The following is a 16,123-nucleotide window of genomic DNA, read 5'->3' on the forward strand; positions in this document are numbered from 1 at the left end:
CAGCGCGTGCGGGAAACCAACACTTTTTGGCTTCCAACGCATGCCGAGGCTTTCTTCGCGCACTTTACGCGCCGCGTGACGCCGCTCGACTCGGACGAGATTGCATTTCCGCCCCACTCAGCACGCAGCACTCATACCGACACACACACAACCTCAGACGGACATAGAACGGGTATGAACAACTGCAAATGTATTATGCGACCACACAAGTGAAGAAGTGAGCAGCGACAATCGTCGTCTTAAGCCTCTGCGTCCTCTTCCTCCTCCTCCTCCTCGATGGCGCCGATCTCAAACTCGCCAATAACGTCCCAACGCGATCCGCCCGCGGACGCAGCGAGGTACTTGACGAAGCGCATCACGCCCTCGTCGCGCAACACCACACTGAGAGTGTTGAAGCTTGGTGTGAGGTTGAGCAGCACGCCGTCAAAGTCTTCGTCTTCCTCGCCGTCGTCCTCGATCATCTCGACGATCTCCTCCTCCTCGTCCTCGCCCGCATCCTTCATCTCCTCGTCATTGTCGGCTTCCTTCTTCTTGCCGCTGTTGCCGCTCTGGTACACTGCGGGGTCCTCCTCGCCCTCGTGCGGTGCCATGTAGCACTCCCAGCCGCCAATGTCGCCGCTCTCCCACCTCGCCTGGAGATCCTTGGCCTCCTTTTTGGACAGCAGGCCATTTGCCGCTGCCGAGGCGGGCGCGGTCTTGGGCTTCTTGGCTTTGCCCGCCAGACCGCGCGGGCCGGCCTTGCGCTCTTCGTCGAGCGACGGCTTGACGACGTCCGGTGTGAGGTTGAGCGTCACATCGAGCACGGCCTCGGGATCGCTGCGTGCGAGCGTGTAGTCGAGGCCAGGGCGGAATCGACGTGCCTCCACAGGTCGAGCGCCGAGCGGGACGAGCTGCGAGATGTTGGCGAGGAAGTGGCGGAAGGCGTCCGAAGGGAAGAGCACGGTGCTGAGCAGGCGGAGCAGCTCGCTCGCATCCGTGGGGAGTGGGTTGGGCACCTGCGCCTGCTGCGATGCGATGTCGGACGCCTTGGCAGGAGTTGCCTGGTCTGCGAGGACTGCGTAGCGCTGCTTGTGGGGGGGACCGGCGATGGACCATCGCTTCGCCTCTGCATCAGCCTCGGCAGCGCGGTCGGTGCCAACGCCGTGCGCCTGAATACGTGTCGACTCCTCGCCCTTGCCCGAGGTCCACCACTGGAATCCATCGCGTGCGTCCGCCGAGCGCAACGCCTTCTCGATCGGCTGCGCGATCTCTTTGCGAAGGATGTCCGAAAGCAGGACATGTGAGTCGTCGCCAAACTGCTCAAACAGCTGCTCCTGCGTCTTGTCAACGAGATACGCCGGGTTGAGGAACTGGATGAGGAACTTCTTCTCGGCCTGCGACAGCGGCGACCCTGGCAGTGGTGGCGCAAACGACTCTGGGTACTCCTCGAAGCGCTTTGCGTTCTCCTTGGCAGACAGGCTCTCGAGGCTGCTCATCTCCTTCTCCACCTCGGCCTCCTTCTTTTCGTCTTCGGTGGTGAAGCCTTCCTCGCCCTCCTGCGGACGGTGGAACCATCCAGAGATGCTGAGTCGCGACTGCGACGGGTGCACCACCTCCTCGACCGAGTGGAACGAGTGGCCGGGCTGGACGGTGAAGAAGGTGAACTGGTTCCAGCGTGGCGGGACGATCTTGCTGGGGACGTCGTCGGGAGTACCCTTGGTCTTGACCGGGTAGAGCTCGAGGGCGCCTCCCCACTCTGGCTGCCATGGCTGGTCAGGGTCTGGGAGATAGAGGATGTAGGAAACACGGCGTGTCGAGATGACGTCGTCGTGGTTGAGAAGGTGGCAGCCCTGGCGGTAGTCGTTGATGCTCATGTCCTTCTTCTTGGCACTGAGCGGACCGCAGCCGGTGACGCCCTGGAGCCACGACCTGAACTCAGCCGAGTAGATGGCGTTGCGGACGCGCAGCAACGACTGCAGGCGACCCGCTTCCTCCTCCGGCAAGCCATCCAGGTTGGCAAGGTCGCCGGTCTGGTTGACCTTGTAGATGTCGGTCTCCTTCTCGGCAAAGCGCAGCTCGTCGATGATCTCTTTTCGGGTAGCCTTGAGCAGCTCCTCGTCGATCAGCGCAGGGATGACGGCGTGCTTGTACGGAGCGCTAGCCTCGTAATCTTGGTTGTACTGCTTGACTGTGGTGTCGTCCAGGAGGTTGGGCGAGAACGCCGAGGCGACGCCGGTTGTTGCGGCCATGATGGAAAGTGTGTGCCTGCCGTTTTGAGCTCGGAAAGTCGGTATGCTCTGGACGTGCAGGTCGGGAGTCAAGATGGGGTTGCAAAGCGAGCACGGTTGACCCAGACTTGCAGCTGGCCGCTTCTTCTTCTCGAAGTGGAGTTTCGGAGGGTTTAGCGCACCGACCTCAAATTTTTAGGCTGGGCGGCATTCTTCGCACGGCGCTGATTTTCTCGTGCGTATCTCATCCACCACGGTCTAACACGCCCAAACCGAGCGGCGCGGGCGCCGAGGAGGCCGATGCAGAGAGTTGTGAAAAAGGACTTCGGAAGCGAAGGCTGCCACTCGAGTGTGTGGTTTGGAGGCGGCAATCGGGAGGTGGTGCTCGCTATCGCCTTGAAGGTCAGGCGCTTCCCCACATTCCGCAGTCGCGGCCAGGGCACAGACACTTTTTTTGGGCTCCTCCTCCACCATGCCCAGCATCCGAAACATCAGCCGAGACGGCGCCCATGTCGTGTCAACGGTCGGGGTTTACCCCACAGGTGTTCAGAGCTCCCTGCATGGCTCGGTGTCAAGCGTTCCGATAGGACTGGTGGCGTGTACACATGCACTTTCACAGTTGCCGAGTGAGATCTGTTGAGGTCCATTTGGCGAGCGAGCGGCGCTTCTTTCTATCTCGCGTGTTTCGGCAGCCTCGCAGCTTGTGTTACCCCACACATGCTCGAGACGTAGCCTCTGCTGCAGCTTTCCTCCACACCTCATCTTGTTCCATAGACCCTTTGCGACGACCAAGCGTGAAAGTCGCTGCCTTCTCCACAGTGCGCGCTACTGAGTCAATCGACACGGGACACCAACATTGCCCTGGACAGTCAAGCATATAAATCGCACCACTCCTCGCCGAGTTCAATCTCTTTCCCACAGGCACACTGGGCGGCACAGCATCGCCAAAGCCATTCGAGAACCCCAGGACATCCTCCATCCTCAACCATAACAGTCAACCACCTACCGCAGAATCGACACCATGGGCAAGGACGAGGGCGCCGACGAGTCGAACCTGTTCAACATCATGTTGGAGCAGGCGGACGACATTGACTTTTCGGATCCGTCCAAGCCGCGCGATCAGCAAGTGGACCCGACGGAGCTCAAGGTTGCCGGGGTGGAAGTGTCGAAGCTGTTCTGCGTGGTGTACTGGGCGCTTCTGCACTCGGAGGACGAAGAGGGCATCACGGCCGGACTGGACATGATGAACATGCAGCAGGCCAAGAAGGCGGTCAACGGCACGTTCCAGTTCAACGTGCGACCCGCTCCAGAGTCGGGTGCGGGCAACGAGGTGATCCAGTTCTACGTAGACATGCGTCGCGAAGGCACCATCATCCGCGGCCCCGGTCCTGCCAAACCCAAACCGGACTGCATCCTCACCATCAACGACCGCGACATGATCCGCATCGCCCTCGGCCAGATGAGCCCGCAGGCGGCGTTCATGAAGGGAAAAGTCAAGGTCAAGGGCAACATCATGCTCGGCCTCCGCATGCAGACCGTGCTCATGAACGAGGTCAAGAAAATGTCGCGCGTCGCAAAGCTCTAGCTTGCCCTTCTTAGCCCTCGTTCTCTGTGTCGCTTGATTTAATTCAGTTTCGCCTTTGACTATCACAGAGACGCGGTGTAGGAAGCGAGCTGCAAACGAGTGTGATGTCTTCCAAGAGCATTATGTACAAACGAACGAAAAATAGACAAAGAGTGTGCAAGAAGGAGCAGCCTCTTCCCAGCAGTGGGGGAGAGCGAGCGCGCCTACAAACGAAGGACGAAGGGGCGGATGGAAGAGACGCACTGTAGAGCCGTGGGATGCGAGGGCGACAAGATGCAGCGGGCATGCGGAATCCGGCTTGCGAGGCGCTACCAGAGCGACTCGGAGCCGCGTGTACAAAAGAGGAGAGGACGTCTAGAGGAACGCGGCACCGACAGCAGCAAGGCCGACGAGCGCGCTGGCGAAGCCGGCGAGCTTGTTGTTGGCGTTGGGTGCAGCCGCCGAGGACGACTTGATGCTGGTGGCCTGTGCGGAAGCGGCCGAGGACCCTGTAGAGGAGGTGGGAGCGGCGCTCTTGGTCGAGGTGAAGGAGAAGAACGAGGGGGCCGAAGATGCGGTGGCCGAGGCGGAGGCGGCGGCAGCGGTGAGCTGACCGGTGCCGGCGGCGCCCGAGACCTGCGACATGACGGTGGAGTTGAAGTTGCCGGACATCTGGTCGAGGGTGAAGCGGGCGGAGAAGGCCATGGGCGGGATGCCGCCGGCAGCGCTGGTGTTGGTGCCCTCGAAGCGGAGGAAGTAGTAGCCGCCGTTGGGGCCGGCGTTGGCGTCGATCGAGTATCTGGCCTCGCCCTGGTCGTACGAGACGTTGGTGTCGAGCGTCTGCAGCTTGTACTGCACGTCGCGCGAGCCGGTGGCGAGGTAAATGTTGACACGGCCCCAGTCGCGGCGCGAGGGCGACTTGCCGTCGTCGTTCCACTCGACACTCAGGCGCTTGCCGCCGTGACCAGTGGTGGAGCTGTGCGAAGAGATTGGACATGGGGTCAGCATACAGGTGTGGGCGTTTATGCACTGTGCCAAGAGCTCTGGACTCACGCGACGGGCTTGGTGATGACGATGGTGGAGACGGCGGCATCGGCTGCGGCGAGCACGAGCACGGCGAGAGTTGCGACCTTGGTAGCGACCATTGTGAATGAGCAACGAGAGTGTCGAGAGCGGGTATGGAGGGAAGGCAAGAAAGAAATGAGAGTGGATGCGTTTTCCGAAGCCTGCGGTCAACGAAAGGGGTCTATGGAGGAGTGGTAGGTGGGAGTGGATGTGGAAAGGTGAAGAGAAGAGGAGCGGAGCGGAAGTTACGCGACTATGAGCGGTGCAGAGGAGAGCTGGCAGCTGTTGAGGAGGTTGCAGTCGCAGTGTCGGTCTCAGGCAGAGGAGAGGCTGCCGTGGTTTGAGCAACTTTGCGCCGAAGCAGGCGAGGCAGCTGCATGAATGAGCAGAGCACGCCGAGTCGACACGAGCCGCTCGGCGCGGCCGACGACGAGCTGGCGATTGGGCCTCCGACAGCTCGCTCTGACCCCAAAGCTCCGGGCAGCGTCAGGAACCGAGCGTGTGTCGCCCTCTTGACACCGCGGCCAAGATCGAGCCGCTCGCTCGGGCAACAGAACTCGCCCCCCATTGTCTTGCAGGTGGGCTGCAGATTGCTGCAGCGCACTGCAGCGCGACGCTCGGAACGGACGCTAAGTTATCCTCGTATGAGGCTCCTCACTTGGATCCTTCTGCACCTCATTTGCAACGATCTGCACCCACGGCATTCACTTTGCGGCATGACGTTGGTCTTCCCTCCTGCGATGCTGATCGCCCAGCCCCTTTGTAGCAACTTCTGACAAGCTCGGTCGGGCCAGAGTGACACTTGGTCGCGTGCGAGACGCGTCGAGAGCAAGACCGCCAGCGCAACAGGAAGCAGCAGAAGACAAAAGGGCTCAATTTGAATTTAGGGCCCAGATGGCTAGCTTCATGCGTGTTTTTTTTTTCTTCGGTTTCGGCTAGGCTCGGTGGATTGCCAGCGAGGCATGCAGCTCGGGTCGCTGCTGCGCCAGCTGAAACCAACCTCATCGCGCGTTGCGGCACGCGCCTCGATTGCAGAAGAACATTTTCGCAGGCTTCTTTCTTCGCCCGCTCACTTGGCTCGGCACCGCCATGCAGTCCATGCTGCCGGCCGTTGGCTGCTGCTGTTGGCTTGCCCAGCACGAGGGCTGTGCCAAGATCTCGCCTGGCTTTAGTTTTTGTTGTTGATCAGCATGTCAGATCTCGTCGCACAGCTGTCCTGAAAGCTCGTGTCGGTCCGCATTCCAAAGAACAAGAGCTTCGTCGTCGGTTGAATCGCCGTGTCATGCAGCCCTACCCTAGCATTCGTCTCGGATGCTGAGCACCTCGCTAGCCAAACGCTGTACGGTATGCAGCCAAGACAATGGGGGCCACGAGTTACCTCGGAGTGGTCAACACGCACTTACAGTAGTCGCCGTGGCTCGATCCATGCATGCCGAGCCGAATGTGCTCATCCGCCCGCAACTTCTCCCGCCCCGGTGATGCAGTAGCGGCGTACGGCTCGCAGGTGGCGTCATGCGACAATGTCTTGATCGCCGCAATGTTGACGCAGCACAAGTCGGAGCCCAGCCGGCTTCATGCACCAAAAGGTGCTTGGCACCACGCTCCTCTTCCGTCCCGGTCGGCGGGGCATTGAATGCGACGCCCAGCCAAGCACAGGCCGTGCCAAGCGTAGACGCCGCGCATGATCTGCGCTGCATCAATGCGCATCGGAACCAACACGGCAAGCAACATGCCTGTTCCGTCAATGTGTTGCGGCAGCGGTCATCATGGCAGCGAGCAAGCCCCGATCAAGCCCATGTCGGGCAAGTCAGATCGGCGATAGATTTTTGATGGTGACCCTCCACAAGAGACGCCAATTTGGAAGCGGGGCATCTGGCTTCGTGCACGGCCCAACCATGCCTCCCCACCGCAAGCTCGGGCTGCTATGGACATGTGACAGGCAGGCGCCGCCCTCCCAGCCTCGCTCCGGGCGAGCTTATGCTATGCGGCTGCAGCCATTTGCCTTTGAACGAGTCGGCTCAAGACGAGGCCGTAGTTCAGCGGCAATGCATTTGCCATCGCAGCCTCCATCTCGCCTTGCTCTCATCCCTGGTCCCGTCTGAAGAAGCACAAACCACCAGACGCTCAACATGTCGAACAGCGCCGGATACACGCCCAAGGATCCCAATGTCAAGCTCTTCAGCTTGGGTGACTTTGAGTTGCTATCGGGCGAAGTGATCCCAAACGCCCATATCGCCTACCGCACTTACGGCGACGCGAGCAAGCAAGCCATCGTCTATCCGACCTGGTACTCGGGCACCATTACCGACGGCAACGAGTGGCTGATCGCCCTTCCTGGCTCTCAGCCCGAGACGCGCTCGCTGGATCCATCCCGCTTCTTCATCATTGTCCCGGCGCTCTTTGGCAACGGCGAGTCGAGTTCCCCCTCGAACCATCCTCTCGGAGCTGCGCTACCACGTGCGACGTTCTACGACAATGTACGTGCTCAGCACAAGCTGGTATACGAGCACCTTGGCGTGCAGGGCAAGGTCGTGGTTATTGGCTGGTCCATGGGAGCAGGACAGACATTCCAATGGGCGTCGCAGTTCCCCGACTCGGTGCGTGCAGCTGTGCCCTTCTGTGGATCGGCACGCACCGCGATTCACAATTGGGTCTTTCTCGAGTCGCTCAAACAAACACTCCGCCTCGATCCCAAGTTCAACGGTGGCGAATACAGCCCTGACGACCCGCCGCTTGAAGGTCTCAAGGCTTTCGGAACCATCTATGCCGGTTGGGGGTTCAGCCAGGCTTTCTACCGCGAGGACATGTTCAAGAAACATTTTGGGCTCGATGGAGCCTCCAACGTGCTCAACAACTTCTGGCATGCGTGGGCCACGTCCAAAGACGCCAACAATCTGCTCTACATGATCTACACCTGGCAGCATGGGGATATCGGCGCACAGCCAAAGTATGCGGGTGCAAGCAAGCGCGATGTACCTCAGAGCAAGGGCGGCCGGCTGGGCACACGCGGTGATGGTGGAGCAGTGACAGACGATGATGATCAGGCATTCCACAGGGCTCTGAAGGCAATCCAGTGCCCGACAATGATCGTGCCAGCAAAGACCGACTTGTACTTCCCGCCCGAGGATTCGGAAGAGGAGGCCCGCATCATGGGCGACACCGCTGCGCTTGAAATCATCCCCACCATTTGGGGCCACTGGGCAGGTGGACCGGGCGACTCCAAGGACGACGTCAAGTGGCTCGACGACAAGATCTACGCCTTCTTCCAAAAACAAGGCATCCTCGACTGATCACATGTCCGTACTGTCATTAGATCCAATGCATTCCTTTCCGTCCAGACATGAAGACGTGCGAGCTAGCAATGTGGTGCTGGAGTCTAGATCTTGGACGCGCGCGCTTCCTGGTCTCGCACCTCGTCCCACAAGCCGCCTGCGATCTGGGCCGACTGGATTCCGTCCTCCTCGTGGCCTTTCCACTTGCCGCCGCGCGAAAAGGCGTTTCGCAGATGGCTCACAAAGATCGTCGGTTCCTCGTGCGCGGCAAAGTGGCCTCCGATGGGCGACTTGGCGATCCATCGCGTCTTGCCCGACGTCGTCGTGGCATCCACGACGAACTTGGGTGTGTTGACGAGCTCCTGTGGGAAGTCTGAGTAGGCGAGCGGTACGGGCAGCTTGTACTCTGCGCTTCCGTGGATCTCGGGCAGGAAGAGGTTGACCGTGTAGGGGATGAACGACGTTCCGATGGACGAGGTGAACCAGAAGAGTGTGGCGATTTCCAGGCATGCGTCCATGTTGAGGCGCGGGTGGTCGGGCGCTCGCTCGCTCAGCGTGTCGTAGATGTTGCCGAGCCATCCAAGCAGGCCGACGGGCGAGTCGACAAGACCATAGAGCAGCTGTGCAGGACGCGTGCGTTGCACATCGTAGTACGCGCGGTTCTGCTCAAAGTACATGCCCTTGGCTGCCATCACGAGATACTCCTGTCCGTAAATCAGCTTGGCAACGCCGAGCGTCACCTTGGCCGGGAGCGAGTTGAGCATGAACTTGCTCAGTCCCTTGGCGGCGACGGGGCAGAAGTTGAGGTGCACTGCTCGGCAGCCAGTGCCGTCCTTGTGCGAGTGGAAGACACCCAGTGCACGCGCGTGCGGGCTGCCCCAATCACCACCCTGCGATGCATACTTGTCGTAGCCCAGTCCGCGCATAAGAGCATCCAGGATGCGCGTGTAGCTGCGCACCTCTCCGAGCTTCTTGTTCGGGGGCGCGGTGGAGTACATGAAACCCGGGAGCGAGGGAACGACCACATGGAATGCGGGCGCATCCTTGTCCGCTGGGTTGACGAGCTCGTCGATCACATGCGCGAACTCGAACCAGCTTCCGGGCCAACCGTGGATGAGCATGATGGGGATGGCGTCCGGGCGCGACGAGCGCTTGTGCACAAAGTGGAGCTGCGTGCACCAGTCGACCGAGGTGGTGAAGTGCGGGAAGCTGTTGAGATGCTTCTGGAACTTGACAAAGTCGAACTTGGCCCACTTGTCCACAAGCTGCTTGACGAGCGGAAGATCCGGCTTGTAGGTCAGCTTCATCGGCTGGCGGTCGTCCTCGGGAAGGTAGGGAGCCGTGGGGAGGCGCGTGTTACGCAGTCGGCTGCGCAGGTCGGCGACCTCATCGTCGGTGTAGACGATCTCGAATGGCTTGGGCGTAGTGATGGGCGGAATGGCGGACGACATTATCGGTGACACGAACGAGAGACGCGGATGATGTTGTACAGAAGAAGGAAGTGAGGGAGGGATGTCCTTTGTACCACCTTCAACGACAGCGTTGGATGGTGAGGGCCGTGCGGTCGGCTCGAAAAAATGTTCGGATGCACGGGGCGCAGCTGAACCGGTTCCCGGGACGCCCTCTTGCAGCAGGTCGAGCTCCCAAACGGGTTCCACCGGCCAACAGACCCTTTGCGGCTCTGGTTACCGTCGACGGTTCTAAGCGCCGCTGACCTCTTTTTCTTCCTGTCGTTGCTGTCAGCCGCTTTTCACGCGTCTCCATCAAGTCGCTCTGGGTAACCGCCCAATAAGAACGATGCGGCTCCCACCATCCAAAAAAATTGCCGCAAGTCGCAGGCGCCAGCGACCAACCGCAAGTCGTCCAGCATGGACAATGGCAGCGCTGTACAGGTGGCAGGGAGCCGTACGAACAGCAATGGTGTTGAAGGGTCGCTACCACGTCCGTCCCTCGGCCTAACACGATCCAACCCTCGCTTCAACCCTTCCTGGCTTACCGCAGATTTCAGTCGGCTGCCGTTGAAGGACAATCAAGACCGACATTCCAACCAAAGGTCGAGCTTGGGCTGTCAGTGCTCTTGCACGATGGACTCCGTCCCGAGCTACAATGAGCGAGGCTTTCCTTTGACCTTTCCTCGTGTGAGCAAGTGATTCTAGGCGTGTCCGGCAATGCTGAGGGTAAAAGCGTTATAGCCGAAGCGACCAACTGGACCCTGTTCACGGCAACTTGCTTTCGCACGGGCTTCTGTGACTCGAGCCCAGACGACCTTCTTAACTACTTCGAGCCGGCCCTCACCAGCGCACTCGACCTCTACCATCCTTATTTCGACACCCTACAACATTTGACTAGCTCCACCAATCGACCGTAGCCATGTCGTCGAAACCCACCGCATACCCGTTCCACCAGGTGGACGTGTTCACCGACACGGCCTACTTCGGCAACCCAGTCGCCGTGGTCAACTGTCTCGACACTTCTCTCCCCCTGCCATCGCAGGAACAGATGCAGCGTTTCGCGCGATGGACGAACCTCTCCGAGACCACGTTCCTGCTGCCTCCTTCTCGGGGCGCAGAGGCGGACTACCGGCTCAAGATCTTCACGCCCGTGGAGGAGCTTCCCTTTGCTGGCCACCCGACGCTGGGCAGCTGCTACTCTTTCCTCCGCCACCTAGGCGATGAGCGCTGCTCGTCACTGCTGAAATCTCGTGGAGGCAAGCTCGTGCAGGAGTGCGCTATTGGGATGGTGCCGCTGCAGGTGTCTCCTGATGCGAGCGAGGTGCGCTTCCTCGCGCCGGAGTTTGTGCGATACGAGCCGGTCGATGCAGCAACGGTGGAGCGCATCACCCGCGCACTGTGCCTCGACCCAGCGGACATTCTTGACGCACAGCACATCGACAATGGCCCGCACTGGATCGGCATCAAGCTTCCTTCAGCCCAGCACGTGCTCGACATCAACCCAACCAATCCGGGGTGCGATGTGGCCTCGGTCCGCGACCTCTTCTTTGGCTTCATTGGCCCTTACCCTGATGGAGTCAATGCGGACGGGGAGAAGCTGGCGAACGAGGTGCGAGCTTTTGTGTTTGCCGACATCGGCGAAGACCCCGTGACGGGCTCGCTCAATGCCGGCTTTGCAAAGTGGCTCGAAGCGACAGGAGACAGTCCGGCGACAGAATACGTCAACTCGCAAGGCACCGCCATCGGTCGCAAGGGCAGGATCAGCGTCAAGATCAATCGCACACCATCCAGCGACAAGTCTGAGATCTGGATCGGCGGCTCGTGTACCGTCTGCATTGACGGACAAGTTCACATCTAGGCTGCTGAACGTACAATCTCGATCTCGAATCTCCTGTGCACTCTGTGTATGTTTAATCTAGGTACATCTGCGGCAGGTGGGAGTCTAGTTCTGGGCGACGAAAGCGGTGCCGTTCCACTTCTGCTTGGTGTAGTCGACGGCCTGCGACTGGAGCGCGCCGGAGCTGGGCGTGATGCCGTAGTTGATGGGGCGCGTGAGCTTGTTGGCGCCCTTCTTGACGTTGAACTGTGCGATGAGCTGTTCCGGGGCGTTGGGGTTGGTGTTGTTGACGTAGCCGTAGAACTGGGCGTTGCACTCGTCCTTGCTGAACTCGATCTCAAAGTAGCCGCGCGTGCCACCCTCGGCCCACTGAAGGTTGCGGTTGACGGTGACGAGGTCCTGCGCGCGCTTGAGGTACTTCTCCTGCGTCAGGTTGGCACCGTACGAAGAGGGCGACGAGACAGCGGTGCCGGCAAATTCGACGGCGATCGAGCCTTCGCCCGTGGTGGGGTCGTAGGCGGTGGTGTTGAGACGGTCCTCGGGCACGGTGTCGTACACCCAGTTGGCGTGCGAGTCGCCAGCAAGGATGACGGTGTTATCGACGTTGTTGTTGACAATCGTGTCGAAGAAGCGACGACGATTGGCACGGTATCCCTGCCAGGCGTCGTAGTTGTATATGAACGACGGCGTGCCGTAGTTTTGCCAGTTGACGATGATCTGCTGCGCAACGATCTTCCAGGTGGCACCGCGGCTCTCCGAGTTGACGAGGCCCGAGTAGAGCCACTGCTCCTGCTTGCCGCCCATGAGCGAGCGGTCGGTGTCGTTGCTGATCGCAGCCACGGCATCCGTGTTCCAGTAGACATCGGTGAGGTCGCGGTCAAAGTTGCGCGTGTCCAGCAGGAAGAGGTCGGCGAGCTTGCCGTAGCGGAAGCTGCGCCAGATGCGCAGCGAGTCGGTGGTGTCGACCTGACGGATGGGCATCCACTCGTAGTATGCCTTGACTGCAGCGAGCTTGCGCTCGGTGAAGCGCACGCCGCGAACCGCACCGGTGTCGGTGTTGTTACCGTCGGCGGTGCCGTGGTTGTACGAGTTGTCGGCAACCTCGTGGTCGTCCCAGATGCCAAAGAAGGCCACACTGCCGTGGAGGGCCTGCAGGTCCTTATCCTTGCGGTACGAGCCGTAACGCAGACGGTAGTCTTCGAGGGTCACAATCTCGTGATCAGGCTCAGGGACACGGTTGAGCGCCCGGCCATCACCGTACGTGTTCTCGCCAGCCACCTTCTGACCGTCACCACGAGCCTCGTAGATGTAGTCGCCGACGTGGACAAAGTAGTCGGCGTTCTTGCGGGCGGCAGCCGCACGGTAGGCGTTGAAGTAGCCAAAGGGCAGGTTGGAGCACGAGAAGACGGCGAGCTTGAGCGAGTCGACCTCCTCGTCGTTGTACTCCGGGATGGACTTGAAGCTGCCGACGGGCGAGACGACCGAATCGTCGTGGCACGAGAAGAAGCGGTAGTAGTACTGCGTCTTGGGCTGCAGACCAGACGTCTCGACCTTGAAAGAGTAGTCGACCTCGCTGGTGGTCCAGGCGTAGCTGTCGTCGACCAGGTTGGCCTTGGACCAGTCGCTCTCGCTGCGCGAGGTCTGGTAGCGCAGGCAGACAGGGAGGGTGGTGTTGGCATCCTCGGGCACGGGGTGCGTCCAGAGGATGGCCGAGTCCGGGTACGGGTCACCTGCAGCCACGCCGTAGGTGAAGCTGACCTTGCCCTTGTACGCGTCGCGGCCGTCGGAGCCGTAGTCGCCATCGTACTTTTCGACGAGGAAGTCGGCTTCGGTCTTGCCCTTTGCGTTGTTCCTTCTGGCCTTGCCCTCGACCTTCGAGGTGACGTAGTCGTCGTAGGCACGCTTGCGGATCTGGGCGCCAATGTGCTCGATGTCGTGGCCGAGTCCGTCGCCGTTGCTCAGCGAGAGCGAGGGCGAGCGGTAGGCCAGGTTGCGCTCGAGCGGGGCGAGCGCCGACACCGACACGCTGAGCGCGGTGACGAGCGCCGCGAAGGGGGCGACAACGTTCTTCATGGTCGAATTTGCTGAGGTGCGGGTGCTGGTCAGTGAACGTCAGGATCGGAGCAGGTACCACAGCCTTTTTATATATGCCGATATGAACAGTGCAAAATCTGGTCTGTGCCACGGAAGACCCGGCTCTTCGCACGCCCGACCATTGAAGGGCAGGGCGTGCGAGCCGCTTAGGCGGGTAGTTCCACGGGCAGACACCCTCATTCAGTGGCACCGGAGGGAGACACGGAGGGCCATCCAAGCTAGACCACGTTGGGCTCGGTTGCAAGTCTTCTCAGACAAGAAGATAGTTAGCGAGCCTGCAAGAAACTCATTGGGAGCATCTCTTAAAATTGGCCGGCTATCCACTTGTTCCTCGCCTGGTGCCTCGACGGAGAGACAGCCGAAGCCACGCAGGGCAGCGACCGGCCCGACGCGCGGATCTGACCGTTGCGTAGTGCGGGCGAACGTGTACTCGTCGACAGGCGTGGCATCCATCGACAGCGCTTGGCTGGGCTTGGCGTTTCGGGGCCCGGAGCCTGCAAAGCAGGAAGGTGGGGGAGATCTGCGCCGTTGCAACGCGCTGCTTCTGATTCGTGCGCAGACGGACAGCCGTCGAGAGTGCAATGCGCTGCTGCAGCCATACCTACGGCCAGTCAAGAACCGCAGGGTGGAGAGGAACTTTCCCTGCCTTCTCTGCCTCTCACGGGCATTCTTTCAAGACGCTTTTTTTTAATTTCTTTTTTTATCTACAATTCTCACCAGTGGTCGCCAAAAGAAACCCCTTCGAGCCTAAGCGAGGCGAGAACGTGGACAGGTGTGCGTAGTGCTGCGTCTGTGCGTTCTTCTTTTCGATCCGTCGGTCGGTGAAGACGGCTCACGCCATCGTCATCTTCCAGACGACAGCAGTATGCTGAGCATGCCATCCGATCCGGTGCAGACGAGCCGCTAGGAACGTGCGCTCGCTTTGATGATCGCTAGGGTCCGACCATTCGCACGCCCCTTTCACTTCATGCATGCGAAGGTACAGCAACGGCTCAACCCCTTCCGTATAGCACAGCTGCACGAGATCATCATGAGTGGAATCGATTCAGCAGATCGGATGGAAGAATGACTGTCGTCAGGCGGAGAGGCCGAGACGGCCGAGCATGTCGCTCCTGTTGACGCCGGGAAGCTTGACCTTGAAGACGAAGAGCTGGGTGGGCACGTCCTGCGGGTAGGCGGCCGAGTAGGCGCCGGTTGCTCTCATGTAGCCGTCCTTGGTCTGGAAGTCGTTGTCGCTGAACGAGAGGAGATAGTACTCGTCCGGGTCGAAGCTGCTGTCGTTGTCCGACGCCGGCAGCGTAGGCAGCAGGATGAGGCTCTCGATCTTGGCTGCAAGAAGCGTGGGGTCGACCGGGCTGCCCGAGCTGTGCATGCCGAACCTGGGCAGGTCGGAGGTGTAGTCGACGAGGCTCGAGTAGGCGGCGAGGTTGATGCCGCTGGCGAGCTTGCCTCCGGGGGCGATGGCGCCCGAAGCGCTGTCGTACTTGGTGCCGGCTAGGTTGGTGGCGGTGGAGAGGTCGAGGATGTCGATGCTCTTGTACTTGACGCCGCTGTCGTCGCTGCCAAAGCCATTTCCGTCGCGCACGAGGATGCCGACGGTCTTGTGGCCGAGGTAGAAGAGGTCGTTGACGTTGCGCGCCTTGCCCTTGGACGAGGTGGGCACCTTGAACGCGTATTCTGCGATGAGCTTGACGCCGTCGCCCGGGTTGGCACCGCCCTGGTACGAGGTTACGCCCGAGAGCGACGAGATGTCCCACTCAAAGATGCGCACGTACGGAGCTCCGTCGCCGCCGTCCTGGACCAAAGCCGACTGCAGCACGCCGAAGAGCTGGTTGCCATCCCACGACACGGCCATGCCCTCGAAACCGGCGTTGGGGCTGCGGCCCGAATCGGGTGTTGCCTTGGAGGTGAAGTTGTACTTGCCGTTGATGCGCGGCAGCACGGCCTCGGGCGGCGTGATATACGCGATGATGCTTCCGTCGGCAGCCACCTTGTAGATGCCAGGAGTGTACTCCTCCGAAACCCAGAAGGTGCCGTCGGGGTTGGCCGAGAAGCCCTCAGTGTCGAAGGAGAGAGCAAGCGAAGACTTGGGCGTGTTGGCGGCGCTGAGCGGACCGTCGGAGGAGCTGGACCCGCTCAGGCCACCGGTCCTGGCTGCAGTGGGATCCAGACCAGTGGTGTTCTTGCCATTGGTCTCGTGGTAGAAGAGCGAGTCACGGTAGGTGATGTTGAAGAGCTTACTCGCCTGGCTAAAGGAGAGGTTCGCCGAGCCAGTGTATTCGGAGAACTGGAAGTCAAACGTGTGGTGACGAGCGACATAGTCGATCGTGGTCTCGACGTTGTAGCCGCGGTCGGGCTGGAGGTAGAGCTGGCCCGAGTAGGTGTTTCCGCTGCGCGAGAACTTGCCGGGCACGAGGCCGCCTGCCGATCCGATGCCGCCGATCGTCTCGCCGTTCTTGTCGCGGAGACTAGCCGAGTACTGGCCGATGGCGACGAGGCCTTCGGAGCTGAAGTCGGCGGGGTCGACGCCGCTGCCACGCTTGGCGATGGCGGCGCCCGAGGCGGCTCCCAATAAAGTCGAGGCGAGCGGTAAAGCTAAGAAGAGCTTGGACAGCATCGTGAGTGGGTGATGG

At 60.6% G+C, this 16,123-nt stretch overlaps 8 protein-coding genes across 8 annotated transcripts; 3 read left to right on the plus strand and 5 right to left on the minus strand.

The window, feature by feature from the left end:
- Positions 1 to 239: 239 nt before the first annotated feature.
- PAN0_003d1914 (nuclear protein) lies at positions 240 to 2,228 on the minus strand (the record flags this gene model as incomplete). The annotated part of the gene is made up of 1 exon (XM_014802870.1): positions 240 to 2,228. The coding sequence occupies one exon, from the start codon at positions 2,226 to 2,228 to the stop codon at positions 240 to 242; it is 1,989 nt and encodes a 662-aa protein (XP_014658356.1).
- A 1,000-nt stretch (positions 2,229 to 3,228) lies between these two features.
- On the plus strand, positions 3,229 to 3,792 carry PAN0_003c1915 (sterol-binding protein; the record flags this gene model as incomplete). The annotated part of the gene is made up of 1 exon (XM_014802871.1): positions 3,229 to 3,792. One exon carries the CDS (start codon positions 3,229 to 3,231, stop codon positions 3,790 to 3,792), a length of 564 nt encoding a protein of 187 aa, XP_014658357.1.
- A 354-nt stretch (positions 3,793 to 4,146) lies between these two features.
- On the minus strand, positions 4,147 to 4,916 carry PAN0_003d1916 (uncharacterized protein; the record flags this gene model as incomplete). Its single annotated transcript, XM_014802872.1, has 2 exons — positions 4,147 to 4,747; positions 4,825 to 4,916. 2 exons carry the CDS (start codon positions 4,914 to 4,916, stop codon positions 4,147 to 4,149), a joined length of 693 nt encoding a protein of 230 aa, XP_014658358.1.
- A 2,049-nt stretch (positions 4,917 to 6,965) lies between these two features.
- PAN0_003c1917 (homoserine acetyltransferase family protein) lies at positions 6,966 to 8,126 on the plus strand (the record flags this gene model as incomplete). Its single annotated transcript, XM_014802873.1, has 1 exon — positions 6,966 to 8,126. The coding sequence occupies one exon, from the start codon at positions 6,966 to 6,968 to the stop codon at positions 8,124 to 8,126; it is 1,161 nt and encodes a 386-aa protein (XP_014658359.1).
- Positions 8,127 to 8,212: 86 nt separating this feature from the next.
- Positions 8,213 to 9,559, minus strand: PAN0_003d1918 (epocide hydrolase domain-containing protein; the record flags this gene model as incomplete). Its single annotated transcript, XM_014802874.1, has 1 exon — positions 8,213 to 9,559. The coding sequence occupies one exon, from the start codon at positions 9,557 to 9,559 to the stop codon at positions 8,213 to 8,215; it is 1,347 nt and encodes a 448-aa protein (XP_014658360.1).
- Positions 9,560 to 10,478: 919 nt separating this feature from the next.
- Positions 10,479 to 11,417, plus strand: PAN0_003c1919 (phenazine biosynthesis protein PhzF family; the record flags this gene model as incomplete). The annotated part of the gene is made up of 1 exon (XM_014802875.1): positions 10,479 to 11,417. One exon carries the CDS (start codon positions 10,479 to 10,481, stop codon positions 11,415 to 11,417), a length of 939 nt encoding a protein of 312 aa, XP_014658361.1.
- Positions 11,418 to 11,501: 84 nt separating this feature from the next.
- On the minus strand, positions 11,502 to 13,469 carry PAN0_003d1920 (alkaline phosphatase; the record flags this gene model as incomplete). The annotated part of the gene is made up of 1 exon (XM_014802876.1): positions 11,502 to 13,469. One exon carries the CDS (start codon positions 13,467 to 13,469, stop codon positions 11,502 to 11,504), a length of 1,968 nt encoding a protein of 655 aa, XP_014658362.1.
- Positions 13,470 to 14,565: 1,096 nt separating this feature from the next.
- PAN0_003d1921 (membrane autotransporter barrel domain protein) lies at positions 14,566 to 16,107 on the minus strand (the record flags this gene model as incomplete). The annotated part of the gene is made up of 1 exon (XM_014802877.1): positions 14,566 to 16,107. One exon carries the CDS (start codon positions 16,105 to 16,107, stop codon positions 14,566 to 14,568), a length of 1,542 nt encoding a protein of 513 aa, XP_014658363.1.
- Positions 16,108 to 16,123: the final 16 nt, after the last annotated feature.

This window comes from Moesziomyces antarcticus (assembly GCF_000747765.1).
Source record: "Moesziomyces antarcticus DNA, scaffold: scaffold_v10003, strain JCM 10317, whole genome shotgun sequence".
In the NCBI taxonomy this organism is placed as follows: domain Eukaryota; kingdom Fungi; phylum Basidiomycota; class Ustilaginomycetes; order Ustilaginales; family Ustilaginaceae; genus Moesziomyces; species Moesziomyces antarcticus.